A 17,074-nucleotide genomic window follows, 5' to 3' on the forward strand; every position below is an offset into this window, starting at 1 on the left:
GACTGAATGACTCAAGTATGGAGAGGGGATTCATGCGTGGGCATGGACTGGACTTGATGCCTTCTTAGGTTCTAGACGATGTAAGGCGCCAACATGATCATCCATTTAAAGGATTAGAACGTATTTTAGAGCTCAGGTAGTATCCTCTCCTATTTAACAGAGGAATATAGCTTTTAAATCACCCTTCTCAGATGCCAAACAGTCATGCTAAGAAAATAGTAGTGTCTAGCTTACTTTCAATGATCTAGACCCCATCCATAAAATATTTATATGGAAAGAATAGAGAAATGTTTAAAATGTAATCCATAGCCTAAAGAAGAATATAATTTTACTAGAAAAATAACAGCTGACATTTATGTAGTGATTTCAGGTTTAAAGAGCATTTTATATCCATTATCTCATTTGATCCTCATAAAATGCAAGATAAATAGTACAGGTATTATAATCTATATTTTAGAGATGAAGAAATTGACTCAGTGAGGTTAAGAGAGTTGACCATGTATGGAATTTGTAATCAGATTTTATACCCAATCCTTTTCATCATACCATACAGCATTTTAAAGCTGATGTAGTCACTATTAGGACAGAACTTGGGTCACAGATAGAATCACAAATTTGGGCAAATTTGAACCAGGCAGACAAAATAAAAGCTAAATCCTGAAACAGACAAGTCAGAAGATCTCCAATATACCTTGACCAAAAGTTGATGGGAATGAGGACTTTTTAATATGGAGGCTATGCCTATGGCTATCTGCCCAGCTTGGGGGTGAGGGGCAGGAAAGAACCTTTTATAGTCTTAAAGTCCAAGATCTGTTCATACAAGTGGCGTTTCCCAATGGCAGGGGCTAAGTCTTCATGTACCTTGTTGGCACTGGTATTTCTGGACAATGTACACATAGATAGTACAATGGGTAGAGTGCTGGACTTGGGTTCAGGAAGACCCAAGTTAAAGTTTAATCTTAGACATTAGCTGTGTGACCCTAGGCAAGTCACTTAACCTCTGCCTACTCCAGTTTCCTCAATTATAAACTGGAGGTAATAAAAGAACCTACCTCCCGGGGCTGTTGTGAAGATAGAATATTTATCTATTTCCCCCTCCTAAACCTTGACCTTCTGTCTTGGTATTAAAGATAGAAGAGCAGCAAGAGTTAGGTAGCTGAGATGAAGTTACCTGCCTTGGATCATACAGCTAGGAGGTATCTGAGGGCACATTTGAATGCAGGTCCTTCTGACTTCAGTTCTGGCATTCTATCTACTGTGCTACTTAGCTGCTCCTAAGGACAGACCATTTGTAAAGCACATTATGCCACATCTTCTGGAATGATTTGGTCTTCTCTGGGAACATGCAGGTTCTCCAATAACATAGCACCGAAGTTGCCCTCAATTGGATCTTGCTCTATCCTGAAGGCCTTCCTCTTACCCCAAAATGCATGAAGATCAGGGTTCTGGTAGGGATCTTATAATTCAGGAATTGACACACAGAACAAATAAGGTTTCTAGCTTCAGATGTGCCATTAACTAGCTATATGACCTGGGATAAGCCCTTTAACTTCTCTGGGACGAACTTCCTCCCTTATTAAATGAGAAAATTGAACTCGATGGTCTACATTAGGGTGCTGGGCCTGGAATCAGGAAGACCCAAGCCCCAGTTAAGTTACCCTTGGCAAGCCACTTAACCTGTCTGCCTGGGTTACCTCAATTCTCAAATAAGGATAATAATAGCATCTACCTCACAGAGTTGTCATGAGGATCAAATGAGATAACTATAAAGTTCTTTGCACAAGACTTGGCACATTGTAGGTGCTTAATAAGTGCTTATTTCCTTCCTTCCTACCTAAATATCATAGATAGATTAAAAGAATGAAAATTCATAAAAACCTGACTTTTACAAAGTTGCTAAGGACCTTCAAGGATGATTTCAGTAGGGAAGAACAAAAAAACAAAGAGTAGGGGGTTATACTATGTATTTTAATTATCTGGTATTAAATATACTTAATTTGCCCCCCAAAATCATCCTTACAAGACGCACTACAATTAATTAACATTAATATTAATAGGCAAGTCTGCAACTTAAAAATGCATGCAACTAGAACAGCACTGTAGCACCTTATATATGATCCATTACTCCTCAAGATTTCACCTGCAGCCTTTGAAGTCCTCCACAGGACCCCCTTCTTGTGCTTAGGTTCTAGTGAATGCTTTTGAAATCACCCTGCTCTCTGGCCACTGGTTATGAAGAGGTCACCTAGAATGCTGATCACACTTGTTTATTAGCCTTGCAAGGGGTATTACAGAGATAAGGACAACCAGGCAGTGCAGTCCAGTAGCACACACACAAAAGTCATCCAGAACAGGGGATAGAAGTGGTACATATGGGGAGAAGATGGAAATGCTTACCCCTACCCATGTTGTAAACAGCCTCCGTCCTACTCACGGTCAGGAACAGTAAGGTACTGTTAGTAGGCTCTGTATTCTTTTGTAGGGGCTTATGAGACAAATGAGTGGTATGGAGAGGGTCCCAACAGTGAGTTTTTTAAATGATGCCTGGCTTTCCATTAGCTTGTCTTTCAAATAATGCCTCTCTTCTGGCAGGTGGATGCCCTTAGTGCTATGTGTGAAGGTCTGAACCTCTAAGGCTAAGGCTTGATCCCTGCTTATCTCCTCTTGTTAGAAGAACTTTTTTCTTATTAACATGCTCAAGCCTGGTCATACTCTACATGTGCCAATGATTCTGAACTCCTGTAGGTCATCATCCAAACCACATCCTCCATCCCACATCACCTGATTCTTTATCCCTATCTCCCTCATTGCTCTGACCCCCAAATTCCAACAAAATGATACCCATTATTTGTGTTGAGCCTGTACCATAGGTAACAAATATGCTTTTATTTTAAATCTTCCCTACTCCCCTGATCTTCTGGAAAACACTGATGACATGTCCTAGCCATCCTTTCTAGAACTGGCTGCACCTTTACTCACCACTGGCTGAGGCAGGAGACGACTTAGTAGCCTTTCACATAGCAGATCATTTTCTTCTATTTGATATTCTTTTCTCTCTAGGTTTTAAGGACATCACTAGTTCCTGCTTCTCGTCCTATCTATATGTCATTCCTTAGTCTTCTTTGCTAGGATCCTCATCCAAATCAGACTTACTGGCTATGGGGGTTCTAAAGGGTCCTCATTTCACAGGAGGATCTCAGAAAGTCCCATGAAATTAATTATCATCTCTATGCTGCTCATTTTAAAATCTAGTCTCTGGTCACCTAACCTCACCTCTCCAACTTCCTTTCAGATATCTAAAACTGGATATCCAGTAGACATCTTAAACCTGTCATGTCTAAAATCAAACATCATTTTTTCTCCCCAAACCCTCCTCCCTTTCAAACTTCCCTGTTACTAAAGCTCCATCTTCCCAGTTCCCTAGGCTTGAAATCTTGGCGTCATCCTTGATCCCTCACTATCACTCACCTACCATACCCAATCTGTTGCCAATGGACAAGGCCTATAGATTTTATCTCTGCAATTATCTCTTGAATCTGCCTTCTTCCCTCTTGATATTTTCACCATGCTGGTGCAGGCCTCATCATCTCAGACCTGGAATACTCTCATAATCTACTAGTTGGTATGTTTGCCACAGGTCTCCCTGCTGTAATCTGTCTTCCACTGAGCCACCAAAGTAGTTTCCCTAAAATGCAGGTCTGACAATTCAATAAACTCTAGTGGCTCCCTATCACCTCCAGAATCAATTAGAAAAATCCTATGTTTGGAATTCAAAGCTCCTTATAACCTAGGCCTACCATCTTTCTAATCTTCTTATGCCTTACACTTGCCCTCCCCACGTATTCTTGGTGACATTGGCTGCCTTGCTATTTCACAAACAAGACATTCCAGCTCTTGGCTACAAGAATTTTCTCTGGTTGTTGCCCATACCTGAAATACTCTTCCCTATACATTTCCACCTCTTGTCTTCTCTGGCTTTCTTCAAATCTCAATTAAAACCTCACCTTCTCTAGGAAGCCTTTCCCAATCCCTCTTAATCCTAGCATCTTCCCTATCTGAAAATAAAACCCAGAAATCTAATTACTTTTGCTATAAAGGAAACTATTAACTACTAACTAACCAAACTATTAACAATCAAACTTTTGGAAACAACTGCTTTGCAAATTGGCAATCAACAAGCATTGTTGCAACTGGCTCTGTGCCGGTCACTGTGCTAAGGAGATAAATAAAAGTAAAAATTAATGGGGAAACAATTAACTACATACGTGATACATATAATACAAATGGGAAGTCATCTGAAGAGATGAGAATGGGAATGATCAAAAGAAGAGAATGGGAGTGATTCTGCAAAAGAAGAGTCTCCTCGTAAAGAAAGCCAGGAAAACCAAGATGCTGAAGTGAGGAAGAGGATTCTCTAGGCATTGGGAATAAAAAGTGAAAAGATGTGGTCTCACGTTTGAGAATCACAAGGAACCTAGTGTTGCTGGACTGTAGACAACATAAAGAGTGGCAGTCTGAGAAGGCTGGACACACAGGAAGGGGCCAACTTATGAAGAAACTTAAGAGGCAGACAAAATTTTATATTTGGTCCAGTAGTAACTGGGAGTCACTGGGTTTACTGACAGGGAGCAGGGGGTGGAGAGAGTGAAACGGTCAGGGCTCTGCTTTAGGAAGGTCACTTTGGGTATGAAGTAGAGGATAGACCATAGTGGGGAGAGATGTGAGGCAGGGAGATCAACCTGAAGACTTGTTCAAGTATGAGGGGCCAAGACAATAATGGCTCATACCAGATCATAGACTGGGAATGAAAAGGGACTATATAAAGGATGAAGAGGGCAGCTAGGTGGCTCTGGGGATAGAGAGCCAGGCCTGGAGACATGGATTCCTGGGTTTAAATCTGACCTCAGACACTTCCTGCTGGGTGACCCTGGCCAAGTCACTTAAACCTATCGCTTAGCCCTCACCACTTTTCAGCCTTGGAACTAATATACAGTATTAGTTCTAAGATGGAAAATAAGAAATTTTTAAAAGAGACAAAGAGAAGAAGGTAAAAATGACTTGGCAACACATTTGATGTGTGGGATAAGAGTGTAAGTTCAGGTTCACAGAGGTTATGAGTAGGGCTACATATAGCTCTTTCATTATCTACATAAAGATAATAATAGACCCATGATGTTTGATGACATCACCAAATGAATTAGAGTAAGGTTAGGTTCTTAACATTTTTTGGTATCATGGACCCACTTGAATGAATCCATTATATTTAATAGTTATCAAAATATTTTAAAAGAGAATAGTAATATATGTTTCTTTATTCATGTGCTAAATAATAAGATAATGCATTTAAATATATTAAATTACAATATAAATTAAAATTGAATTTGATTTTTCTTAAAGTTACCAATGTGAAATATGTTGCTTAGTTTGAATAAGAACATTAAAACTTTGGAGTGGTCTTTAACAAGGCAACATGAACTTATATTGGATATCCAAATTATTTTGATTTTTTTGCTTTGATGGTTATAAGTACTGAAAATCCCAATTTGGAAAGATATGTTGTTGAAAATAAAACTAAAGTTTCCGTGGCCAAATTTAAAAGGTGAGGATAGGGTAATATTGAGGAACATCAGAATTTTAGGATAGTTAAGCTAAACTCCAATTGTAGCTATTTTGGTCCTACAAGCAATGAGTTCATCTTTGGGTGGGTCAACATCTTCAATACAGTTTATATTGGTGGAAAAAAAAGGATCTCAAATTCATAGTTTAACTTTAATGTCAAGTTAGGGAAAAACTTTTGAAAAGAGTTCTAAACTATTTCCAGGTGTGTGTAGATTTCTCATTTCTAAAAAATAGGCAAGGGGATTTTGTATCTCATCTTCATCGTGATAAAATACTTTCTTCAGCATTTGAAAATTTATAAGGATGCTAGCCTCTATTCTTTTCTTCCATATTGGCATGTTAGCCAAGAAATATTGAGATTTTTTTCATTCAGGTCTATAATGTTGACTTTAGGACTTTGAACCAAAATATTTATTTCAATCATATGGTTAGAAATAATTTCCAGGCAAGCCAACCAATGGATAAAATCCTTTCTTTCAAAGTATCCAAGTAGTTTTTTTCTCTAAAACAATAAAATAAAATAAAATAAAATAAAATAAAATAAAATAAAATAAAATAGGAACAGCTAGGTGATACAGTGGACAGCGTGAAGGTAGCAGAACTGATGAATCCTGAGATTATAAAAATATGGTCAAAGTTGATCCTAAAAGACAATGGTTGAGGGACAGTGAAAGCAAGATTTAATTGTAAAGGAGATTTTCTTGTTATGATCATATTTGGAAATTAACAGGATTAATATGTACTTGAAACCTTCAATAAAAGAACTGATTTCAGGTTAAATTCTCAAGGCACTAAATAAACTTAATTTAGCTCTTTCTCAAAAGAAACACATCCTCCTCAAGAACACATGTGATACCCAGTGGAATCATGTGTCAGCTATGGGAGAAGTGGGGGGGCAGGGGGAAGAAAAGAAAATGATTTTTGTTTCCAATGAATAATGTTTGGAAATGACCAAATAAAATAATGTTTAAAACAAACAAAAAAGAATAAAGTTTTGAGATACATGTCAAGTTAAAAAAAAAAAAGAAACACATCCTCCTAACCTCCCGAAATCTTTGGAGTAAGCAGATTCCTTATCTCTCAGCTTTCCAAAAGCCACAAAGAAAAGTTCTCATAATCTACAAAAGCACACAACTTGCAAGTTAGGAACAGGATATTATAGATAAAATACATTGCAAAATAAGCTCAATGAAGTCCATGGTATGTCATACTTTCCAGGAAATCATATATGTCTATTGTAACCTATTTTTAGAATCATAAAGTTAGGAAGAACTGTAGGGCATCAACAGTTTTTTTATTATCTTTGTGGAAACATAAGTTGTAACCTTGATCTATTGTATTTCTTATCAAGACATGCTCCTGGGGGCAGCTGAGTAGCTCAGTGCATTGAGAGCCAGGCCTAGAGACGGGAGGTCCTGGGTTCAAATTTGACCTCAGACACTTCCCAGCTGTGTGACCCTGGGCAAATCACTTAACTCCCATTGCCTAGCCTGTACCACTCTTCTGCCTTGGAACCAATACACACAGTATTGGTTCCAAGGCAGAAGGTAAGGGTTTAAAAAAAAAGAAAAAAGACTTGCTCCTAATCTAATGGGTAGATCTACAAATAGACAAGACTCCAACTCCTGGGAGGAGAGGCTTCAGGCTACTCCCAACACTAGTCTACAAGTGTTTCTCTGCATTTTCTCTCTCTTTGTCTCTGTCTGTCTGTCGTGTCCAAGGTTCCCTTCACAGGTTAAAACCCATGTCTTTTTATGTTGTGTTGGACACAACAACAGAATGTTGGGTCTGAAGTCAAGAAGACCTGGGTTCAAATATGAACTCAGACACTTACTAGCTGTGTGACGTTGGCAAGTCACTTAACCCCAACTGCCTAGTCCTTGCCTTCTTTTTTTATTTTTAAAACCAAACCTTCTATCCTGGAACCAATACTATGTGTTGGTTCCAAGGCAGAAGAGCAGTAAGGGTTAGGCAGTGGGGGTTAAGTGACTTGCCCAGGGTCACACAGCTGGGAAGTGTCTGAGGCCAGATTTGAACCTAGGACCTCCTGTCTCTAGGCCCGGCTCTCAATACATTGAGCCACCCAGATGCCCCCCTAGCCCTTGCCTTCTAAGTCTTAGAGTTGCTACTAAGACAGAAAGTAAGAGTTAAAAAAAAAAGTAAAACTTCTCCCCTTTGTGCAAACAAACACTTAAAGACTTGTCCTCTCAAAATCCAGCAAATATCTGTGGAGAAGTACTTTATATTTAGTGCCCATTTCTTGACATAATCTTTTAAATTTGCTTCTGATGAAGTTGACTGCTTCATGTCTGTTGACAAAACTTTTAATATTGTTAGAATAATCTTTGCTTCCCATTCACATTTGGTAAAAAGCTGTGAATAACAATGATATGAGGAAGTTCCTACATGAAAGTCCATCTATGCAAAAAGTAGGATAGTCTTCTTTCTAGTCAAAGTTTTGTTTGACAAATTAAAAAAAACCACAAACCTTTTATTATTTCCTAAATGTTAATGGCTTTTCTATTTTCCAAAAAGAATTCACAAAATAAGAATTTTTATTGATGGCATCAATATACAAATAGTGAACAAAAATAAGGAACTGGCAACAATGAAATAAGTCTGCCAATTCATCCAGCTGCACACAGAATGGGAACAAGACCTGCAATTTCTCCATCACCTGCTTAAAAAAATATTCAAAAAAATTTCAAGTATTCAAAAGAGTATTGCATCATCTAACAATGAAATTACGAACTCCCTCATCCCCCTAACCCCGTCCCAAATTAGTCTGCAAACCAGCACAACCATTCCTAGTGTACATTGCTTTACTAAAACTTCTGCACTAGTGGGGGCTTCCTTTGGCTGGCAATCCAGCAAGCAATCTTTTAGGATGTCTTAAGAAAAGCTTTTTATAATGACAGATGCAGTGCTGGAAGGGCAACAGGGTCTTCAAATTGAGCTTTCTTAGCATGAAAAGACCTGGGATCTTCAAAGCATCTTCAGGACAAGCAGTCAGAAGGTGCTTTTTCAACTCTGCTGCTTCCAAGTTTGTATTCACAAGAATCCCCCCCCCAAAAAAACCCCACTGTTTTTTGTGTCCACTCATACTGATTAATGCAAGCAAAATTATACAATATAGTTTTTGTCATACTCCCTTTTTCTTCAACATTTCAACCTAAATTATGTCTATAAAAAAAATCTAAAAAGCTAAAATATTTGATTCAATTGATTTCTTGAAACTCATTATCTTTTATGGTTTTAATAATTGATAAATATACACAGAAATGTGTTAGATATAGTGTAAGATAATTGGAAACTTCTATGACAAGTAAAATAGATTTTACAATCTATCCAAAGTTTAAATTTTTATTGGCCTTTAATCATACAATGGACATGTGGATTATAGCAGTAGCTTAAGTCACCTCCTCCCTGGAATCTGGTTACTGTTGCAAGTGGAGATGCCTGGCTTCCTTTGGTTTCCTAGAAATAGTGATTCTTATTTCTGATATCATTGACAGTTTGTTTTTTTTCATGAAGGTATTTTCAAAATGCATAGTATTTTCATGGAATAATGATATACAAATACTACTTGTACAATATATTTGTGACTTTACATTTGTAACACAAATGATATATGTAGGAAAAGGGCAAAGAACCTATCAATTCAAGAAAATGACAACATTGTGCATGATCCATATCACTGTGCAATCTGTTAGTAATAATAAGTTACTTTAAATTACACATTTCAAGTTGTTTCAACTATCAGATATGTTTGAATTTGTCCTTTCTCTGTCTCTGTCTGTCTGTCTGTCTCTCTCTCTCTCTATATATATATATATATTTGCATATATATATATATATGCCACAGGGCAAATTAAGAATCCTCATTTTAATTGTCAAGTTTTTCAAAAGGCTAATAAACAATGAAAGCAACTTACCCTCTTCCATGAATCAATAAACAACTGTAGAAAAGGAATACTGGAAAGCAATGAAGATGTCTGTGGCACCAGTATGAAAACATGTGACATCACTGTTTAGGGTTGAACAATCAGACCTGGTCAGTTGCCTGATAGTTGCTCAGGTAAGGTGCACAAGTGTCTGCAGACAGGAAGATTGTGATCACATGGGATCTAATATCTGTAGTAATTCTGAAGTACTGATGAGAATACATAATATTTTGAGATATTTACAACAACTAAAATGTGAGAGTAAATTATAAGTGATTTCTGCTAGGGGAAAAAAAATCACAGATATTGCTAATGCTACTTTGGTTTGTCACCTACATTTGTAACTGAAGGAAATGCTAAATTTCAGTAAAAGGTTAGTTCAAGGACTCCCTGAAATCTATCCAAGGGTAGGTTCATGGATCCCATGTTAAGAACTCCTGGCATAGAATGAAAAGAGAAAGACCCCCAGCTACACTCTTGAGGGACATGCAGTTAGTGGGTGTGGCCTAAATAAAGATCCAGCAAGAGGCTACAAAAAGGCAGTGAGGTGAGAAGGAGGATTATTAGGAAAGAGTATCCAGCAGAGGAGAGATATATATTGAGATCAAGAAGGATGAAGATTGAGAAAAAGCCATTTAATCTGGCAATTAGGAGATCATTTTGGAAAAAGCAGTTTCAGTTGAAAGATATCAGAAGCCAGACTCCATCTAAAAGGCAGTGAAATGGGGCAGCTAGGTAGTTCATTGCATTGAGAGGTAGGCCTAGAGACAGGCCAGGTCCTAGGTTCAAATGTTGCCTCAGACCGTTCCTAGCTGTGTGGCCCTACAAAAGACTCTTGACTTCCATTGCCTAGCCCTTACTGCTCCTTCTGCCTTGGAACCTTAGAATCAATACAGTATTGATACTAAGATGAAAGGTGAGAGGGCTAAGAAGGACTTTAAAAAAAGGCAGCAAGAGGAAAAAAGGTGGAAGCAATATTCCATAAAGGGGAAGACAACTAGAGGGAATGGTTGAACCAAATGAGGGCTTAATTAAGGATGAGGGGAAATGATTGAGTTTGTAGGCAGCAAGGAAGCAGCCAGTAGAATGGCAGAGATTGATAATGAAGGGGAGTGCAGGAATGAAAGAAGCAGCAATGTGCTGGAGAAGATGGCTGGAACAAGATTAAGGGTGCATATGAAAGAATCTGCCATAGGAAGAAGGGCCACCCCTTTATCTGAAAGAGTAATGAATGATATATATATATATATATACAGAGAGAGAGAGAGAGAGAGAGAGAGAGAGAGAGAGAGAGAGAGAGAGAGAGAGAGAGAGAATATGATATTTGAGTGACACAAAGAGAGGAAAGGGAAGGAGAGAGAGTTCTCTGACAGGTGGCTTCAGTTTTTTCAGTGAACTATGAGACAAGGTCCTAAGAGTGTGGTGACTTAGGAAGCTGATAGTGCAGTGCGTAGAGTGTTAAACTTGGACAGAGAAAGAGTTAAGACTGAATCTAGTCTCAGATATTGACTAGCAGTGGGACCCTGGGCAAGGCATTTACCCTCTCTAGGCCTCAGTTTCCTCATTTGTAAAACCAAGATAAAAGAGATATCTATCTGTCCGAGTCAGTTGTAAGGCTAAAATGAGATAACATATGTGAAGAATTCTGCAGATTTAAAGTACAAGCTGAATATTAGTTATTAGAACTGTTGTCATCATCAACATCGCCATGGTCATCATTCTGAAAGCATTTAGAATAGCAAGCCCATTAGAGGCAAATAGAAGGGGAACAAGCATCTAACTGAGCATCTGTCATGTATCAGGCATTGTCCTAAAGGACTGCTGCAGGGAAGGCCCAGGTAAGGTGTAGGCGTGAAGACAGCAGACAGTGGAGAAGTCCGGGGTTGGTGTTGGACAAGAGAACAGGAGGAGGTGAAGAGACTCAAGGAGTATAGTGATGAACTGACTCCCCAAAGGAGAGTGTAGTCAGTGTGGGGATACTGAAGTTTAGAAAGAAACTTTCCTTTTCAGAAACAACTGAAAGAAATGGGCTGTAAAAGGATACACAAAGCATCTTTAGACTGGAGATGTTCCCTCGCTTTATTCAGGCACAGTACAAACACCACACAGTAATACACCTTCTTAGTCACAGGACATGAGAAAACAAAGAATAAAGGGTGGCTGAAAGCTTTAGTTATACCCACTTGACAAGGCAAGGTTGAAAGGACAATGAGTCACAGTGAAAAGTGTACTTTGAGGGGTATTCAGCTGGTTATTTGGTTGCAGTCAAGTAATATAGGATCTTTCTTTTGCATATGCCAATATATTCTCTTCCTTAATAGAATGCATGCTCCTTGAGGGCCAGGAATGTTTCTTTTAGTCTTTGTATCCACAGTATCTGGCACAGGGCATGGCATATCACACATAGGTATTTCATCAATGCTTGTTAATGAATAGTATGGAGTGACATTCTTCCCTTTGGGCCTATGAGAGACTGTGCAACATGATACAGTATTGAGAATACTAGGCTTCGCATCAAGGAAGACCCAGATTCAGATCTTGTATATGACTGAGAGAAGTCATTTAACTAACCAGAGCCTCAGTTTCCTCATCTGTAAAATGGGGATAACAATATCTATAGCACCTCACCTAGAGGTTTGTTTTCAGAATCAAATGAAATGTTGTTAATCACTTTACAAACCTTAAGGGTTAAAAATTAAGGTTGGACTAAATATAAGAGAATGTGGTCAACGAAATTAATATTTCAAATCAAAATGACTTTATAGTAGTTTTATTTACAAAATAGAGGGAAAGAGTAAGGTAGAGAAATGAGAAAGAGAGTAGGGTAAGAGATCTAGCTTAATGAGATAAATATCTGCTCCAGTGCCTGGCATTGCTCCAGTGCCTGGCATTGTTCCCGTAGACTCCAGAAACCTAGCCAGAGGACCCAGAGGTATCACCCATGTGCCTCCGAGAGGGAGGTGTTAATCTCTCCAGAAATCAGGAAAGGAAAGTCAGCTTTTTCCACTCGCCAATCCAGAGTAAAGAGCAGGCTCACCAAATGATCCTCCACCAGCCTTCACAACCTCAAAAGAGCTAGAACAACAACCTCATAGGAAGTTGCAAATACTTTTAAAGTCCCTTCTTTTCGTCACTTCCTATGCCTTCCCCGCACTTTACAGGGACCAATTGTAGTTTTTAAATTTTGCTTAGGACTGCCCTAGGGAGCAGTTAGTAGTTTCTGAGTTGTCACCCACTTTAGCACATGGGTTGCAGACCTCCCCCACTTAGGCATTAAATAGGGTGTATACACTTCTGGTGATTAAATTTAAAAGTAGGAAAGGGGAGAGTTAATCCCATCTTCACAGGTATTATAAAAATGTCAGCTATTGTAATCATTTTTATTAATACTCAAAAAATATTTTAAGTAACTAAGGAATAAATAAATCAATGGAATGGTAAGCATTTCCCCAAATTATGAGACGAAGGAGGAAAGAGACAAAAATGTATAAAATCTTAGATTTTTCAAGCTAGACAATAGAATCATATTTCTTACAACTATACACTGATTTAAAATTTTCACCATTTTAATAATACCTAAATAAAAAAGTCAGATCTAATCATTAGGATATAGTTATATATGGAAATAGGTATATCAAATGATAACATTTGTATAACCCAGTGGAATTGTTTATTGGCTCTGGGAGGGGGGAGGGAAAGAAAATTAATGATGTAAACATGGAAAATATTTTTAAAAAACAAAAATTAAGATAGTTATGTTTTCTACTTTATAAAACTTCAAAATCATTACTAAAACAAAGAACATTACATATAACCTTGTATCCGTTAGTGTTCATGAAAATGAAACATGCAACTTAGAGAACAGATTCTTTAAACAGGCTCATGCAACAGATAATGATGACTAAACAAAGAAAAACAGTTTTAGCACATGAAGGAGAAAAATCAACAGACCGTCGTCTATGTACTAATACACTGGATAGCCATAAAAACAGCAAGAAACAAGTTTCCCTGCTGTCTTAACAGATGTTTCACTAAGCAGCATTTTCATTATTACAGAGTAAGTCATCTGTACTTTATATCTATTTAGAAAAACATGAACACCTACAATGTAACACTTACTGACAATGAACAATATAATATACCTCTCCAAAGCTAAAGCAGCCCTTAAATAACTATAATGGAAAGATTTAAAACATAGTTCAGATTAAAATGCAATTACAGACACTTAGGATCTGAAAAATCCCTAAACAGAGTGTTCCACAGATAGACATAAGTGGTACATTATTAATTCAAGTAATTCTGTGCTCTAATAGAAGATTCCTAGAAACTAAGGTATGTAAGCCTACAGTCAAATAACTACTAAATGATTTACCAAATACTTGTCTACTCTTGGTAAAGAGAAGAAATGTTACATTCCCATTTGATATCTTCCCCATAATGTTCCCTCTGTCATCTCCACTCCCTCACTTCTCTTTACTCTCCAAGTGTCTAATGGATTCTTCCCTACTATCTACAACATGCTCATGCCACTGCCTCCTCCAAATGCCCTCATTTAATCCATCCCTCTCTCTCTCCTCCCTTTTGTGGCTAAACTCCCTGAGAAGGCCATCCACAACAGATGTCTCCTGACCTCATCATTCAATAGAACTCCTGTCTGTAGTCACTACTACCTTTCTGATCGTCAAACTGAATAGCTTTATAACTGTCTTCCTTCTTGACCTCTCTGCCACCTTGGACACTAGATTAGTCTCTTTTTTATATTCTTCCCTTTGGGTTTTCATGACCTGACTAGGGCCCCCTCCCTATCCTACCAAGGCTCTACCCTGGGTTGCCTTCTCTTCTCCCTTTATATACTCTTTCGATTGGTGATCTCATCAGATCTAATACCTTCAACAACCATCATCGCCACACAGACAATTCTCAGATTGATTTTTCCAACTCTAATTCTACTTCCTCTAGTGACCTCCAGGCTCATGTGTTCACTAACTACTGGACATCTACTAAACATTCTAAACTCAGCATATCCAAAACAGAATGCAACACTTTTCGCCATAAACCCTTCCCTCTTCTGAAGTTCCCTATTAGTGTCAAAGATGGTGTCATCTTCTCAGTTTCTCAAGCTTGCAAGCTAAAGATCACCCATGACTTCTTACTCTTTCATTCTATAGCCAATCTACCGCCAATGCCTCTCAAGTTTACCTTCTTACCTCATCTACTACCCATTATGGTCCATCCACTATTCAAATATCAAAGTGATCTTCCTAAAAGGCAGATCTAAGCATGTTAACCTCCTCCACAAGAACCTTCAAGGTCCCTGTCACCACTACAATCAGGTATAAAGTACTCTGACATTCAAAGTAATTCAAAATCTGGCTCCTCCCTACCTTTCCAGTCTTCTTATACTTCAGACTCTCCCCACAAACTACCATCAACACCTACCCTGTGATCCACTAACACTGGTCTCCTTTCTGTTCATTGCACTCTTACCTCTTAACTTGGCTTATTTTAATTACCCCAAATGTTACACAGCAATACAGACTAAACTCTAAAGATATACTGAACACTATCAAGTTTCTACAATGTGTAATCTGGGCATACAAGTGTATTTAGGCCAAACTTTTATCTACTAAACTACCTACTATTTACTGCAAATAGCAAAGGTAGTAATCAATGCTGAAGATATTACTACATAAGATACCACATTACACTGAACATTCTGTCAAAGGAGACTCATAAAAAGTGCTTTGTAAGCAGCATTATCTGCAATGATTTGTGGTCAAATTGCTGACTGCTGTTCCCATTTGACCTGCAAAAACTATGCTTACCCTTGAAGAGTGATGTGCTCTTGGGAGCTTTCAGCCCAACATCCACTCAGCATTGCTGCAAAATAACGAGACCTGGCACATAAAATAGCCCTAAGAGGGAGGGAAGAAAATAAAGAAACATTATTTCTGCATCGTGTGAAATTATTTTCTTATAAAACTCTTTACCTGTATCGGTTGTGTGGTGATATTTAAAAGTCCACATTTTCAATTGACTATCTTTTCAGAGTGAGATATATATTTTATTATACTTAAAATTACAAGTATGTATTTCATTCCATTAAACTGATTTTGACTACTAAATTATAATATGACATTTTTTTCTTTTAAAAATCTTGAAAGTCCTTTGACAATAACAATTAACAAACAGAACCAAGAAAACAATATCATCAATAAACCAAGAAGATTTATTTAGTGCTATGTTTCAGAAATTTTGTGAGCTGCTGGTGATAGAAAGGCAAAGATGAAATAGTCCCTACCTTTGAGGAACTCACATTCTATTGAGAAGACAGGATACATGAATGTAAATGTGCATTAAGATGTATTCAGGGGAAAGCTAAGTGTCTCAGTAGATTGAGAGCTAGGCCTAGAAATAGGAAGTCTTGGGTTCAAATCTGACCTCAGAAACTTCCTAGCTGTGTAACCCTGGGCAAGTCACTTAATCCCCATTGCCTAGCCTTTATCACTCTTCTGCCTTGGAACCAATAAACAGTATTACTGATTCTAAGACAGAATATAAAAGGATTTTTTTTTTAACATCTGGACACCTTATACAAAAATCTCTCTGGGCCTTGATTTCCTTGTCTGTAATACAGTGATAAAAACTGCAGAGTTACTATGAAAATCAAATGAAATGAAGAATGTAAAGCAATTTATAAATGTTATAATATAAAGTATAATGTAATAAATAAGTTATAATAAAAAGTATAATACATCCGTTTATCACACTTTGTAATATCAATTGAGAGAAAATAATTTTCTTTTGGGATTTTCCTCTTACGCAGAAAAATGATACCAGGAACATAATATAGAAAATTAAATTTAATTAGTACATTTCTGCATAAGTACATCCAAAAGCCCACTAGAGACTAATGGCAAAAGGGAACAAAGAGTACTTTATACTTCCTCATCAATTCACAAAGGCTCAATCATGAACATAAGGAAAAGTCTTTTATCTCCTTTACCAAACAAAAATAAAAATAACTTAATAGGAATATTTTGGATCTTCTGAAACTGTTATTTTATATATTCTTATAAAAAATGAAAAACAGTGATAACCAAGATGTTAAGAGTGAGAGGCTACTGTACAGCCCAGCTTCCCATGCAACCACTCCATCAAAGATTTAAGAGCATCAGAGGAGGGAGAGCCAGGATGGCAGAGTGATGGGGAACAGGAAAGGAAGCTTGGTACTGGACCCAAACTACTGCAAAGAGATCTAGAAAATGCATTGGATCAAGTCCTGATAAATCTAAGAAAAATTCACAGTGAGTCATTTTTCCAGGCCAGGCTAGCATAGGAAGAAAGAAGAAAATTTTGAGGAAATTGGGGAAGAAATCTAGATAGGAGCATGCCTTGTGGTACAATGCAAGGTAATGAATCAGGACAAGAAGAGGTGTCAAACCTTTTGACAGGGGTACCCCAACAGAAAGAGATGTAAAATGGAAGGTCTAGTATCCACTCTCCAGTTC

General features: G+C 37.7%; 1 protein-coding gene across 7 annotated transcripts in view; it reads right to left on the reverse strand.

The window, feature by feature from the left end:
* The window catches only part of BTBD8 (BTB domain containing 8), a 161,762-nt gene that overhangs the window by 69,331 nt on the left and 75,357 nt on the right, over positions 1-17,074 (reverse strand). For 6 of the 7 annotated variants that reach the window (XM_007480323.3, XM_056815354.1, XM_056815355.1 and 3 more), the window contains one exon: positions 15,389-15,478. In XM_007480323.3, coding sequence (XP_007480385.3) covers positions 15,389-15,478 — 90 coding nt within the window. Of the gene's footprint in view, positions 1-9,554; positions 9,715-15,388; positions 15,479-17,074 lie in introns of those variants that run through there. The other variant, XM_056815358.1, reaches the window with a different exon arrangement.

The sequence above is a fragment of the Monodelphis domestica genome, chromosome 2, assembly GCF_027887165.1.
Source record: "Monodelphis domestica isolate mMonDom1 chromosome 2, mMonDom1.pri, whole genome shotgun sequence".
NCBI classification, from domain to species: Eukaryota; Metazoa; Chordata; class Mammalia; order Didelphimorphia; family Didelphidae; genus Monodelphis; species Monodelphis domestica.